At 38.8% G+C, this 14,036-nt stretch overlaps 1 protein-coding gene across 1 annotated transcript in view; it reads right to left on the reverse strand.

Annotated features, from left to right (window-relative positions):
- The window catches only part of nek11 (NIMA-related kinase 11), a 385,456-nt gene that overhangs the window by 150,131 nt on the left and 221,289 nt on the right, over positions 1-14,036 (reverse strand). Inside the window, exons 9-10 of the mRNA XM_067997717.1 lie at positions 6,537-6,656; positions 3,272-3,365 (exon numbers count right to left, since the gene is read on the reverse strand). Of these exons, the coding sequence (XP_067853818.1) occupies positions 3,272-3,365; positions 6,537-6,656 (214 nt within the window). The remainder of the gene's footprint in view (positions 1-3,271; positions 3,366-6,536; positions 6,657-14,036) is intronic.

Consider the following 14,036-nt stretch of genomic DNA (forward strand, 5'->3'; position numbering starts at 1 on the left):
TCATCTGCAAACTTTGAAATTATGCCCTGTATACCCAAGTCCAGGTCATTAAAAATATCAAAAAGAGCAGTGGTACTAATACCGATCCCTGGGGGACACCACTGCACACTTCCCTCCAGTTTAAAAAACAACTGTTCACCACTACTCTCTGCTGTCTGCCCCTTAGCCAATTTTGTATCCAACTCAAACTGATTTTGAGCAAAGACAGAGCATATGGGCCCAGGGTACGTCCTATAGAATGTCCTAGTAGGCATAGATTATATAAATTGGCGATGACTATGAGGGAGGGTGTTACTCTACTCTGGCCGAACCACCAAGGTCATTCTCTGGAACTCCCGATGGGTATCAAGTTTGAGAGTATCTAGAAGTAGTACTTGCTAATGTTATTATTATACTGCTTAATAAAATCTTGATTTAACTTACTCTTGCCTCTGAAGCTCATTGGGACTTTGCGTCCAACAGTGGTTGCCCATTGTGCCGTAAGCATCCGCTGGCCCAATGCAACTTAGATACCCTCCCACTGACCCTGTCAACTACGGCGAGAGAAATGTTGGAGGGCACCGGCAGGTGTCATCGCAGGCTAACCGCCAGGATCGCCACACACGGATTTTTGGAGCCCAGAGCTTGGACCTGTATGAAGCAGTACCACACTACACCGTACATTTGCCAAATGACCATTAGGAAAGCCTGAAAATTATTGTTTCTTTATCTTAAATGATCATTGGCATTCCGAACAACAGCAAGCTGCTTTTTGTCGCTCTTTAGAGGAATCAGCCATAGACACACAAATATTCAAACCCCCATAGCTAGTCAGATAAAGGATCCAAATCTTATGCAATCCATATATATATTTTGCGCTGATCCAGTGTATACACAGCATAATTTATTTTTCTTCCAATTTGTCTTAGAAATGTAACCTGCCGTGAATATAGTCTCCCGAGTGAAAACAATAAACCACATTCAAACATTATGATTACAGCAATCTGTTTATGTAAAGGCAATCAAAGGCATCCTTACAAGTAACAGACTGATCTAATCAAAGAACATTGCAGTCGCACTACGATAGGTTTCAGTTAGCTTTAGTTAATAGAAATCACTTTCGAAGATACATAACTACTTTGGTGTAATGATGCAGAACATCCATCCCAGAATAGTCAATGCAAGGGCATCTTGTGGAGACATGAGTTGCAGTTCTTCTGCACATAGTGAAGTGCAAGTGGATCATTTTCAAGTACACAGCAATCACATAGCCTGGACTTATTCTGCTGTCTTCAATGTTTTTGAGATTTAGAAGGTGCCTCTGGCCACAGGACATGCCCATATTGTTCAAGTGGACATGTGAGGAGAAAAAGTTAAATTTGTTTCTTGCTAGGTTGCTGTTCTAGAACTCCTAATGTAACAGCACAACGCATCCAACTGATAATCTTCTGTGCAATGAACTCCAGCTGCCGGGAGTGTCACGTCACTTCTCTGACTCAAGTGTACTATAGATGCAACTCTGAGTCATGCAAAAGTGGCAGCATAACTGCAGGCTTAGGTTTTCAAAACCCTGAAAATACTATCTAAATGAATAAGTATATAGGGGCTCTGGTAGAATTCTGGCATCAGCTCAGTCCAGGAAATGCTGGATCTGAAAATCCTGCTCAGATGCCTCCATCATGGTTTAGTTTAGCAATGCGGTGAATACAATATCAGCTGCAGCTCAAACTTCTGCAAATTGTAACTATTTTTTATTCTTGCTCTTATGTTGAACTTCAAAAATTCTGGCAGTAGATATGATACTGCACTTGTGGCGGTGGAGTGGGAACAAGCAATTTGGGTTTCCTAATAAACAGGCTGCAGGCAGATTTAGATAAGCTGGAGGAATAAGCCAGTGTGTGGCATATGACATTCAATGTGGATAAGGCCAGTGTTACACATTTAGATCTGAGAAACTGTTGGCATGTGTATACAATACAGGTGTATCCGGTTAAGGTTATGAAACAACAGAGGGACTCTGGGGTCATAGCTGATTAATCATGTAAAGTCCACAAACAATGTGACAAGACCTTTGGAAAGGCAGACAGTGTTTTAGACTGTATTACTAGAACAATACAACATAAAACTAAGAACACTACAAAGCACAGCTGCATTTGGATTATAGTGTCCAGTTTTGTCTTCAGTCGTGGCTTGGAAATCAAGGTCCTGGAGAAACCCAGGAGAAATCCTAAAATGATACCCAGTTTTTGGGCTTTTAGTTATCAGGATAGGTCGAGGAACTGTGGCCAGTTTCATTAGAGAATCCTAGGTTTCGAGGAGATATGATTGCGGTTTTGAAAATTACAAAGGGATTAGGCTCTATCCAGTTGGATAGATTGTTGAGACAGATAGGGATGGGAGAACAGGATACAAAATACATAAGCAAGGAGTTTGATCAGGAAGTATTTCTTTTCACAGAATGTCATTATCTTCCGGAAGTCGCAAAGTACAGAATTCCCTACAAAGGAGCTGAGCAAATTGTTGGGTGAGGAGGTTATTTCCAACTGCAGAGTGTGGGTGGCAGGGTAGCTGGATTGTAAGGATTAATCGGTCACCGCATCTCCTGGAGCTTTCGCTAGATTGCTTTGCATGATTGGAGAGGAACTTTCCAGTTTTTCTAACTTGGCCTCGTGATTTTTCACCTTTCCCAGAAGGTTGCTTGACTTAAGGGTTGGTAAACAGTGTACATGATTACGCCATGTCTGGATGGGGCAGGTTTGATGGATCCGATGATCTTTTTCTCATCCTTTTGTGGATTTGTATGAATGTTCAAAGTTTTGAAAAGCTTTAAAAGCACAAAAAGTGAAAGATAGTTTGAATGGGTCAGCAAATAAGGGAGTACTTAATCACCATAAGTACAAAAATCATAAAGAGGGCCAAAAGACTTTTTTTTACACCAGGTTATTAGAATATGACATGCATTACCACAAGTTGCTATTGAAATTGAGGCAATCATTTAAACACAAAAGGAAAAAAATTAAACGGTACAAAGGAAAAAGCAGGGAAATGGGATAAGATAGCTCTGAAATGTAACACAGCCACTGTGGCCTCCTTTACGTGCTGAGATTTTGATGATGACTGCATTGATAATTGCATTGCCATATTGTTGATCGCTTCACTGTCACATCTCTATTTACAAACCTGGTAAGGAATTGGGCAAGTACTTTACCAGGTGACACTGTTTCTTAAAGGTCCTAGTTTCCCTTCCAAGTATGGCATGTGTTTAATAATTTAGAATCTCACACTGACTTACGTGCAGGACATCCACACCAACTTGCTGAAAATTGTGACACCTCAGTTTCTGCATGCGCTGATGATTTTCCTGATATTTCTCCTCAGCAAGTTGCCTATTGGTATGAGATGGATGAAGTCAGTTCTTTACATGATACAGTGTAATCAGTGGAAAAACAATGATACCTGCCCAATTAACTAAATCTAGTGAATACAGAAAGTCTGCAAACAAAATCTAAGCTTTACCGGGAAAAAAAGGAATAAGTACAAAATAGGGAAGAAAGGACATTTCAGTCTATCTGCCCTTTTCTCCCACAGATCATGTGTAATCTGTTCCATCGTGTATTCTATGCCACCTATTTAATCACTGGAGGGAAAGTCTTGTAATGTTTCTCCCTCTCCTGCAAAGACACTAAATCAAGGATCCATAATATCTGTGTACACTTACACCTCCCTAAACACTGGCCTATAACATTCAACAGATAACATTTCCAAGGTTCTAGTTATCAAAGCACCATCAAGAATTTGATCATCTCTTTCTATACTTATCCTTATAACCTTTATTCTTATTTCAAACTATATATTTAACAGCTCTTTCTAAAGGGTTTTGTTTGATTTAACTGGGAGTTGATTCCACCTTTCAATTTTCTGCAAGAAAAACAATTCTTCCAATCTCTGGTCTCACCTGAACTTTGCTAATTTTATTTTTCTGTCCTTTTATTCTCTGTTTACAATTTGTGTTAAAAAAACACTGCTTACACCTACATTATCCGTGACTGGCAGCATTTAAGGATCCTGGAATGAAATTTCTCCTGTCTTTTATAAAGAACTATCTTTTGACTTTGTTACACAGCATACAGACAAAATCTGCTCCCCATTTCTTTTACTTCCACTCTCTTTTTTCCTCCAATGAACACAAATTCTGTTCTGCATCTTCCTTCGTAAGATCAAGGACAAAAGAAAGAATAAAATTTAAAAATAAATAACTAATCGATCTCCCATGGCGCTACATGGAGAAAATGGTCACCCTCTTACCAGCTGTGTCTCAGTTGGTAGCACTCTTGCCTCTGAATCAGAAAGTTGTGAGTTCAAGTCCCACTCCAAAGACATGAGCACAAAATCCAGGATGACATTTCAGTGCAGTACTGAGGGAGTGCTGCTTTGTTGGAGGTGCCGTCTTTCGGATGAGACATTAAAAACTGAGACCCCCATCTGCCGTCTCAGGTGGACATAAAAGATCCCATGGCACTATTTTGAAGAGCAGGGGAGTTCTCCCCAATGTCGTGGCCAATATTTAAATCTTATGGGGTCAGTCATTTAAGACTGAGATGAGGAAGAATTTCTTCACTCAGAGGGTTGTGAATCTTTGGAATTCTCTACCCCAGAGGGCTGTGGATGCTGAGTAGTTGAGTATATTCAAGGTTGACATAGATAGATTTTCAGACTCCAGGGGAATCAAGGGATTTGGGGATCGGGTGGGAAAGTGGAGTTGAGGTCGAAGATCAGCCATGATCTGATTGAATGGCGGAGCAGGCTCGAGGGGCCGTATGGCCTACTCCTGCTCCTATTTCTTATGTTTTTATGTTCAACCATCACCACTAAAACAGATTATCTGGTCATTATCTCTTTGTTGTTTGTGGAACCTTGTTTTGAGCAAATTGCCTGCCACGTTTCTTACATTACAACAATGACTATGCTTCAAAAGTACTTCATTGGCTGTAAAGCACTTTGGGACGTCCTGAAGTCATGAAAGGTGCTGTATCAATGCCGGATCTTTCTTTTTCTTACTGTCTCCGTTGTCTTTGCTTTGCTTTTTCTTTCTCGGTCTTTCCTTTTCTGCTTCTGTTTCTCTTTCTCTTTTCTTCTGCTTCTCTCTATTAGTTCTCCTTTTTGCTTCCTCTATCCTCGTCTACTGCTCTCTATCTTTTTCTTCATTGTTTTTGTGTGTGAGCTGGTGGTTGTGATGTAGGGTGGCGTGGTGGGAAAGGAGGCACCAATGGCTGCCAGTTGCATTTGGACATTTTAGGAACAATAAAATGAAATTTTCTCCAACAAGTCTACCCCCTTCCTTGATTAATCTTTCCTGCATTTCCAACTGTCTCACAATATCCACCTACCCTTTTTTTTTCTTATTGGAAAAAAAATGGTTGTCTTTAAATCCTTTTATACTATTTGCTTAAATGGATTACTTGGGAACTTACTCCATATGTCTATGATCCCATATTATCACGTGTGTGAAATCGTTCTGCTGGAATTTCCTACTTACTCCTGGCTTCCTGGTTTTTAAAATTATGTCCCGCAGTGTTTGAAATTTTAGCTTGTATGGATAATTGTGGTCAATCCCCTTCATAATTCTGAAAACCTCTGTTAGGTGACCTTAAAGTTCTCTCTTTTTGAATAAGAACAAATCAAACTTCCTTAATCTTTCCTCGCAACCTAAGAGTCGAATAATATCCTTCTTGTGTTACTGTTCATTTACAAACTAGAATATCTGTATCTTATTAAAAATCTTACATTTTTGCGCACTCCCTATCTATGAAACCTTACTTCCTGTTGTTATTCTTTTTTTGTCATACTTTTGTGTCATTTTTTTTCCATTACAAATTCCTGTATCCATAGCAGAAACCACCTTAGTAAACTCGTCCCCCTGCAATTACACAATCTGACCACTGGATGATGCTGGATTATATTTTCCTTACAAATTGCTCAAAGTGCTTTCTGAAAATATTTTGTCCAAAATAAGGGTTTAAACAAAAAAAATCAAAATAGTACATATTTACAATAACATGGTCAAACTTATCCATCAGTATCTTTCAGTCATCTGTATTTCTAGAATATTCAAATTATTGCAGTTTCTGTTCAGTTGTTTTTTCAAAACTATTTGGAAAAAGCTAGAGGGTAAATTTCAAAAGCTTTATTCAGGTAAAGTTTATATCGAGTGTTTTTTAAAACTCTGTGTCTGTGTGCATGTGTGTGAATGAGAGAGAAATGACACTACTAATTACACATCTATTGTAGCTTTCAGTTTGTGTTTTGTAAACTTCAGAAAGCATATTAAACTGAGAGAGACAGTATTTTCTCATGCTACTGTTCTATTTAAAAAAAAAACTACCCATTTAATTTTGAAGCCAGCTAATTATCTCATCTGTAAGATCACATTTAAGGTTTATTTCACTTTACGTAGTCAAATTGACAAGGACACAAAAAGGAATAATTAAAATGACAGGGTACTGAAATAACTGTACTTTACTCTACAATACTAAACAAATGAAGAATCTTATGCATACTTAAGTTTTCTGGCTTTCTCATCTGCACTCTGCAATTTTCGGAGTCTCATCCTCTCTCGTGGGGTCATTTTCTGTACTTCAGATTGCTCACGTAGTGTCTGCAGGTGAATTTTCTTCTCTCTGAGAAGAAAACGCAGAATAGTAAAATCAGTCATGATGTAGGCTCCCCGTATTGCTCAAAGAGTAAATGCATCCTGCGATGTAACACATTCTACTAAGTAACACAGACCAGGAAGGGCACAGGCTCAATTTTTTCTGCTGCATTAGCTGATCTCAAACAGGCCAACAGTAAGAGGATTGCAACAGAGCTTAGGAAGAGGCAACAGAATCAGCCACGGTTTTCATTTTTTGATCGCTATTTGGCAATCCTTACTGATAGTGTGTGTCTGTGGGTAAAGGCAAGATCTGACTCAGGTCTAATGCCCCCATGGTAAAATAGCTTGTCAAACCAAATCGTCAAAGCTCACACATGAGGAATGGCTGCTTTTGGGAGGGTCATCTGTGCCTGTGAAACCATATGCCTTCAGCAGAGGTGGGATGAAAATTAGAGGAAAAGATTAGCAAACTTTTAGAATGCTTTCAATCTAAATGTATCACCAGGACTCAGTAGATAAATTAAGCAAAATAATGGACCTGATACCCTGAGATGACAGTCATTATAGTATGGTAAAAATGTGCATTGCTAATTTAACCGTAGTAACAAATGTTCCAGCTCTGTCTCATGCTTTAATCAGTTTCTCTATTTCACTACAAAACACATTGATCAGTAATTATTACCAATGCCTAAATGCATTGTTAGCAGATTTTCAAGAAAAAAATTACAGTTCAGAAGGAAACTGAACAGTATAACACAATTGTACAGAAATATAGCCAGCAATGTACAAAGATGTTACATCGTTTCATTATTCGTGTGTGTGTGTGTGTGTGTGTGTGTGTGTGTGTGTGAGTGAGACATGATCAGCTAGCTACTAATTCATTTTTGGCATTTTCATACCACTGTCTGTTTTTAGGTGGGAAACATAGTCCCAGATGAGACATGGGCTTTCAGTTGTGGAATGTAAAATAAGATAAGGCAGAATGCAGTGTTCAGTTAAGGAGAGAAAGATGTTCACCCTGATCTGACTAGGTTAACTGTAGTTTCCCAGTTCCTCTTAATGACAACTAGCTACCGAAAGAGAGTTTGTTCCATTTGGTATTAATGAGATTGTTATGTTTCAAGTGGTTTTGCTGACTGTAGGCATGTTAACAGTGTAGTTCTGCCACCAAAACTGTTAATTAAAAATACATCATTTGGAAGCAATGTTTTGCTTTTATTTCCCCTGCAAAGGCAGGGTGAGCAAGGCTGCAGTTCTGTGCTCCCAGTAACAAAATAGACATTTCTATATTTTTTTCATACAGTTTTTAAATAGCTAGAGTTGTATGGAATTATACCAAATTACAAAAAATGAGAAACAAATTGACTACTGAACCAGGCCAGGTTGTTTGATCTGGAAACGAGTCAAGATAATTGATCTAGGTGCAAATTTAATTGTATATGGTTAGGGTATTAACAGGTACTCAGAACCTAGACAATGTGTTCATTGGCATTTTATGCAGTAATTCCTACTATTGGACCTTTGATCATGGATGATTGAAACCTTTGACTTCAGATGGCCTTGAACTGAATAGTAGTGGAAAATTCTCCTATATTCTTGAGCTCTGTCAGGAAATTTAAACTCCATGGATGTGATGAGATTTGCAATGTCTAAGCAGAATTTTGCATCCGGAAGGTTTACCAAGAGATAAGCCTGACTGTGTCATCAAAAAGTCTCAACAATTATCAGGCTTTGTAAGAAATACATCCTCCACCCCATGTATTAATTCTAATTTCATTGTTACTGAACATCTTGCTGTACATTAATTAATCCGTAAATAAATCTAACTAGTAGTTTTAGCCTATATGCATTGGTCTGACAACAAGATATTTTCTGCTTCTTTGGAGAGGCAGGAGAAGGGGGTGGTCATCCCTTTTGATCTCCAGTGAATTTATATTGCAATTAAGGGTTACCTGTTAATTCTGAGCACATTGACCCATATGCGGCACATATAAGGATGTAGGTTTCTGATCATAGGAGAACTTGGTCTGCTTATGGAAAGTGCATTTTGCCATCAACATTGAAGAATGCTGTGATTGGTACCCCATCGAGGGCACCAGATCAATCCTTAACCCCTTTAACCTTAACTCCTCATCAAAGAACTACCTGAGGTTTACCACTAAATTTAGCTCGCTGAATAGTCTCCCATCAACCAGTTCTGATTAATTTAGTGTTTGCACTACCCAACCTCCTATTAGGATACCACAAGCTACCCAGTGAATAAATTACCCCGTTCATGCCAAATCATCAAAGAAAAAGCCAAACGATATAGTCATGATCTAACATTTCTTTATTAACTTTATGACCATAATTTGCAGGTTTGAAATTTAGACAATGAGCATGCAAATTGTTTAGTGGATACAGTTAACCGACAGAATGAAAAATGAAGATTACAAAGCCAGTTCAGTTGTATCAGCCTTGAACAAACTTAGAAGCTCAAAAGCAATATTGGCTTCCACCTGCTCTTGTAATTAACACTATCTTTCAAAGTTATTATTCTGCATGTTTCATGCTGGGATAAGGAACAAAGGGATGATTAAAGCACAAACACAGCTGAGTTAGTGCACAATTTTAAGGTCCTCTATACATTCAATAAAACCTTATGGAATGTTAATTACCATATTATACATGTCCAGTTTAGGATAGATGTTTTTATTCCTTCCTCAGACTAACATTTACATTGATTCTGTTCTTGACCTCATTCTTGTTTCTTGTTACCATGAAGACTCCTTTCACTCAATTATTCTATTTGGAAGTTCCTGTGATTTTGGCAGAAGGACAGGGAATTTGATCTGAATTGACTATAAATGGAAAATAACAAATAAACTCCTGAGAATGCAAATTCTCTTCTATGTTTTGAGTTTGCCAAATTCTCCCCCTGCCCCTGCATTGATTCCTGCTACCATAGAGTTCCACGGGCAATGGTCATCCTCCAATTTTGCCCTGATGGCCATTTCATGTGTGAGCCTAGACAGTGAGTCGTGATAGGCTATTCCCCCAGGGATCATCCAGCCCAGTTCAGTGATGTCCTCATCCAATGTCAACTCTCACACACTTTTCCAGATTCAATTCCCAGTCTGTGCTGGGTTAGTTTATCTCAGCAGGCTAACAGTAGGTTGCTACAGTTGGCTTCAGAACCCCTGCGTTACAATTGGGAATATCAGCCAGGGTTCCAATTCCTAATTGTTTTCCAATGATCCCTGCTGGAAAAAGTGCACAGTTTTTGGAGGGAGTCTAGGATTGAGCTGCAGTATAATGTCCCCCATGGTGAAACAGCCTGCCACTGTCTAATCTTTGCATATTCCTCTTGTTTTTTTACCAACTGAATATGGCTGTCATGTTGCCATCTCACTATTCAGAGTCAAATGTTCTAAGGAGTTTCTCAAAAATCGAACAGCTTTTGGATGTTTGCTAATTCATGGGGAAACACGTGGATTAAGTATCAGGTGTGATGGGAAGTCATGTGATATGTTGAAACACGATGGATGGGTGTCAACACTCAGCAGTTGTCTGGTGGTAACTTATCATATATTCAAACTTGTGAAGGTGACGGCCATAGTTGCAAAAAAGGCTGTTATTCCCAGAAGAAAACACGAGAGGCTAGGGTGCCAACTCTGGTTGGACATATTCCTAGAGGTTTCATCACATGACCACCTACCTCCAACCACCCCACTTGGTCAAACAGTCTTTTCTCCCCCATCTACAATATATTTACAACTAATAAACAAAAGTGTTCAAAGAAAATGAAAAAAAATCGCACAATTGCGCAATGATTTTTCTCCCGAGGTTGCTCGCAGCAATGCCCAGGAGATCAATCGTTAATTCCTGGAGCCTCCAGGATAATCCTGGAGGGTTGGCAACCCTATGAGAGGGTTTTAGGTGTTTTGGAATGTTCTTAGATGTTTCAGGAATAGAATTGTGACTGGAGGTAAATGTGGTCCCTCCTGGGAATTGCTTGATCATATTTGTTGAATGACTTTGTCAGCACCACTACCCCTGATGTGTTGCCCCGAAGAGGGATTGGAGAGGATTTTTAATCTTTGGGGTCTTGGACCCTAAACAGTGCCATCCCAAGTTCAATTTGGTATATTCCTTTTCAGATTTTTGTAGTCATATGATTAAAAAGAAAAACGATTACTTCATTAAGTTATATAAAGTGACTCCCTGTGATATGTCACATAAAATGGACCCAGTTAAAACCAATAGATTTACATATCAAAGCATTAAGAATGAAAAGAAGAAAACTACCCACAAAGCAGTGACGACTGAGATATTCACTTCTGATTCACTTCTTTGTAATTTTAGCTGATATATATTCCCTAGCATGCAATTGCTGAAAAATACTGATATATGTTCATCATTATCAGCTACACTGACATTTCACCTACATCAAGCTCTACACAACAGTAAGACCAGTGCAAAATGATGTCTTTATTTTATATATATAGGTAATATATATTTCAAAGGACAATAAATTGACGATAGTGAGTTTATGACAAACCTCTAGAGCTTTGTTCTCATCGTTTATGACATCCTTGAGAACCCCCCAATTGAATTACTGCCAGCTATTTGTTACCTTCTTTTTAATCGATTAGAAGCTACCAGTTATTGTTGCTAAGACTCTGTTATAGAGGCTTGTGACATTCCAGATGGTTCTGGGAGTACCTTCCTCAACAGTGCTGAGCTCGGAGGTGAGTAATAAGGATACTACTTTGTGATTGTGATGAACTCATATGGCTAAACAGTATTTCATTCGGTCCTTGAGTGCGTATGTGGTAAATCAAAGATTGGGATGTGAAAAAACAAAATAAGGCTGATAATAGCGAATTGATTGGAGCAAGGGAACAAAGACAAATTAATTTATGCTTGGGTAATCTCAGTTGATCAACGTATATGTTTTGGAATATGCCCTCAAACCATTTGTAGTCAACTGTGTGATTTATGTGGTAATTATTTATGCAAATTCAATTCAACAGCTTGTGATTATAATATGAATTCTCTCCAATTAACATGTTGCCAATTCTACTTCTAATTGCCAAGCCAGTTAACACCCACAGTTGCTTCTTATTCCTTCATAATTGTAAATTTTACTTAAATCATATTCTAGCTTATAATTATTACCTACTCTCTAAGTGTCGACATGTCTAGCTCTGATTACATTTGTTTTGAATTATTTTATGATGATTTATATTTAGAGATTCACGGTATCGCTTTCGCAATGTGAATTTCTCAATCCAATTAGCAGTGAAGTGCCAGAAAGAGGCTGACACAATGATTTGAGCTATGACTGTTTGAGAATCCTGTATAGTATTTCACTCCATTTAAATATTATTTATAAATATACTCGTGAATAATCAATTCATTTTTGAAGTTCTAGAATAATTAGTTAGCACAAGTAGTTTTTTGAGGGTTACCATTTACCTTGATTAACTGGCAATGATGTTTGATCAAACAACCTCATAGCTTGCTCCTTCGTTTCTTTTCTCACTCCTCTTCCAAAGGGACAGACATCATGCTGGTTTTCCAACCACCCCCCACGATATCTCCTACATGTCAGCCCAGATATTGAATGTTACCAGGCTAGTTGACTATGTGGGCATCACAACAAAGCCCAATCCTGATCTTATCCTGTGTATACACAAGCCTTTTTGTGTGCAGCACCCTCTGCTAATATTAGCAGATTCCAGGGGAACCCTTTCAAATATTGATGCCCCCTCCCCCAGAAACCCCCTATCTTAACTTTCTAAAAATAGTGTCAGCAACCCACAGTGAAACAGTGCTATCATTGATATACAATAACAGAAATAGCAAGCTAATATGTCAACAAATACAGAAATTGATGGCATCTGGATAGACATTCGACAATCTGACAGACCTCCTGGGTTCTTAAGTCCCCAGTTTGAAAACATGTGGTGTGCGCATGGCATTTTCAGCACAAGTCAGTGGATGGCAATTTTTCCCCTTTAGCTCAGAAGCACTGAGGCCAGTTGTAGGACTTCTACTGGTCAGTTTCAGACACTTTCATAACCATCACGTACCTTATCACAATTGGGGGTGGAGGGAGGATTGTCTGGACCACAGCAAAGCAGGGTTGAAAAGTGGAAATATGAGAATGGGTGAATATTCTGGAATTTTACTTGATTACCTTTGAGGATCAGGGAGTACTAATGCAGAACCTTCCCCCCTGGAATCTCAAAGGATCAATGGCCACAGTAATATTGAGAAAATAGAGAAAGGTGCTTTCCAACAGAGCATCCTTGTTCTTTAAATAAGTTTGTAAAACTAACTGGGAGGATTGGCAGTGTGCTCCACTCCATTGTCTAGGTCTAGGCACTAGACTTGATGCAAAAACACTACAGCATCGGTGTCTTAGCCTCTTTTGGAAACCACAATATTCAAACAGGAGATGTCTTTGATCCAAAGCAATGTTTAAAAATAAATTTGAATCTCCTGTTGTTTTATTCATGGGGAGTTGAAGTATATGCTTTGTATAGAACATGGGCCTGCTAAGTCTCAACTACTGCCCCTGGCACTCCGGAGAGAGACACAGATGCCTGCCCCTTTCTCCCCTGCTCTTTCCAAAAAACAAGGCCTCTCTCTCTCTCTTTCTCTCCCCCCATCTCCTATTAGAACAATCTCTCTCCTCCTATCCATCAACAAGGTGTTCTCCCTCCTGGTTCTCTCATTTATCCCCACAAGATGTCTCTCCTATTTTCTTACCCCACCACCTAAATAAGGTCTATGTCTTCCCTTCCCCAGAGGGTGCCTCTTCCTCTGCCCACCCAAAGAAACCTCCAACAGGGTGTCTCCGCACTGCCCTCCTTCAAGAAGATTTCGCTTACTCCCTCTCCTCAATATCATTTGTCCCTCTCCAATCCCCAGCAATGTTGAAATCAGTATTCAGAGATTGTTTCGATGTTTCTAACCCTATGATAATTAAATTGAATCTAAATACAATGCAAAAAATTTTCACTGTAGCAAACTGGAACATGTGACATAAATTATATGCGGTTCCATGCAATCCAATGTTATCTAATATTGTTCTAGTCAAATAACATCAAATGAATTATGTATTTTCTCCTTCTGCTTTTTGCAATATTTTTACTGATTTTTGTATTCTGTCTGTGGGTTTTTAATATTTTCTCTCCCTTCCTTCCCCTTTCCCTTTTTCTACAGTTTCTGTAATATTTTCTTACTCTTACTCTGAGTATCTGTTCTCCAGATGTTTCTGCAGATTCTGTAATATCTTCTCTACTTCACTTGTTTCCTTTCTCTCTCGCGCTCTCTCACACACACAAACACTACAGTTTTTGCAGCATTTTCCTTCTCTTTCTCTGAGTATCTGTTTCTATTCCTGTTTCTCCAT

This window comes from Heptranchias perlo, chromosome 2 (assembly GCF_035084215.1).
Source record: "Heptranchias perlo isolate sHepPer1 chromosome 2, sHepPer1.hap1, whole genome shotgun sequence".
In the NCBI taxonomy this organism is placed as follows: Eukaryota; Metazoa; Chordata; class Chondrichthyes; order Hexanchiformes; family Hexanchidae; genus Heptranchias; species Heptranchias perlo.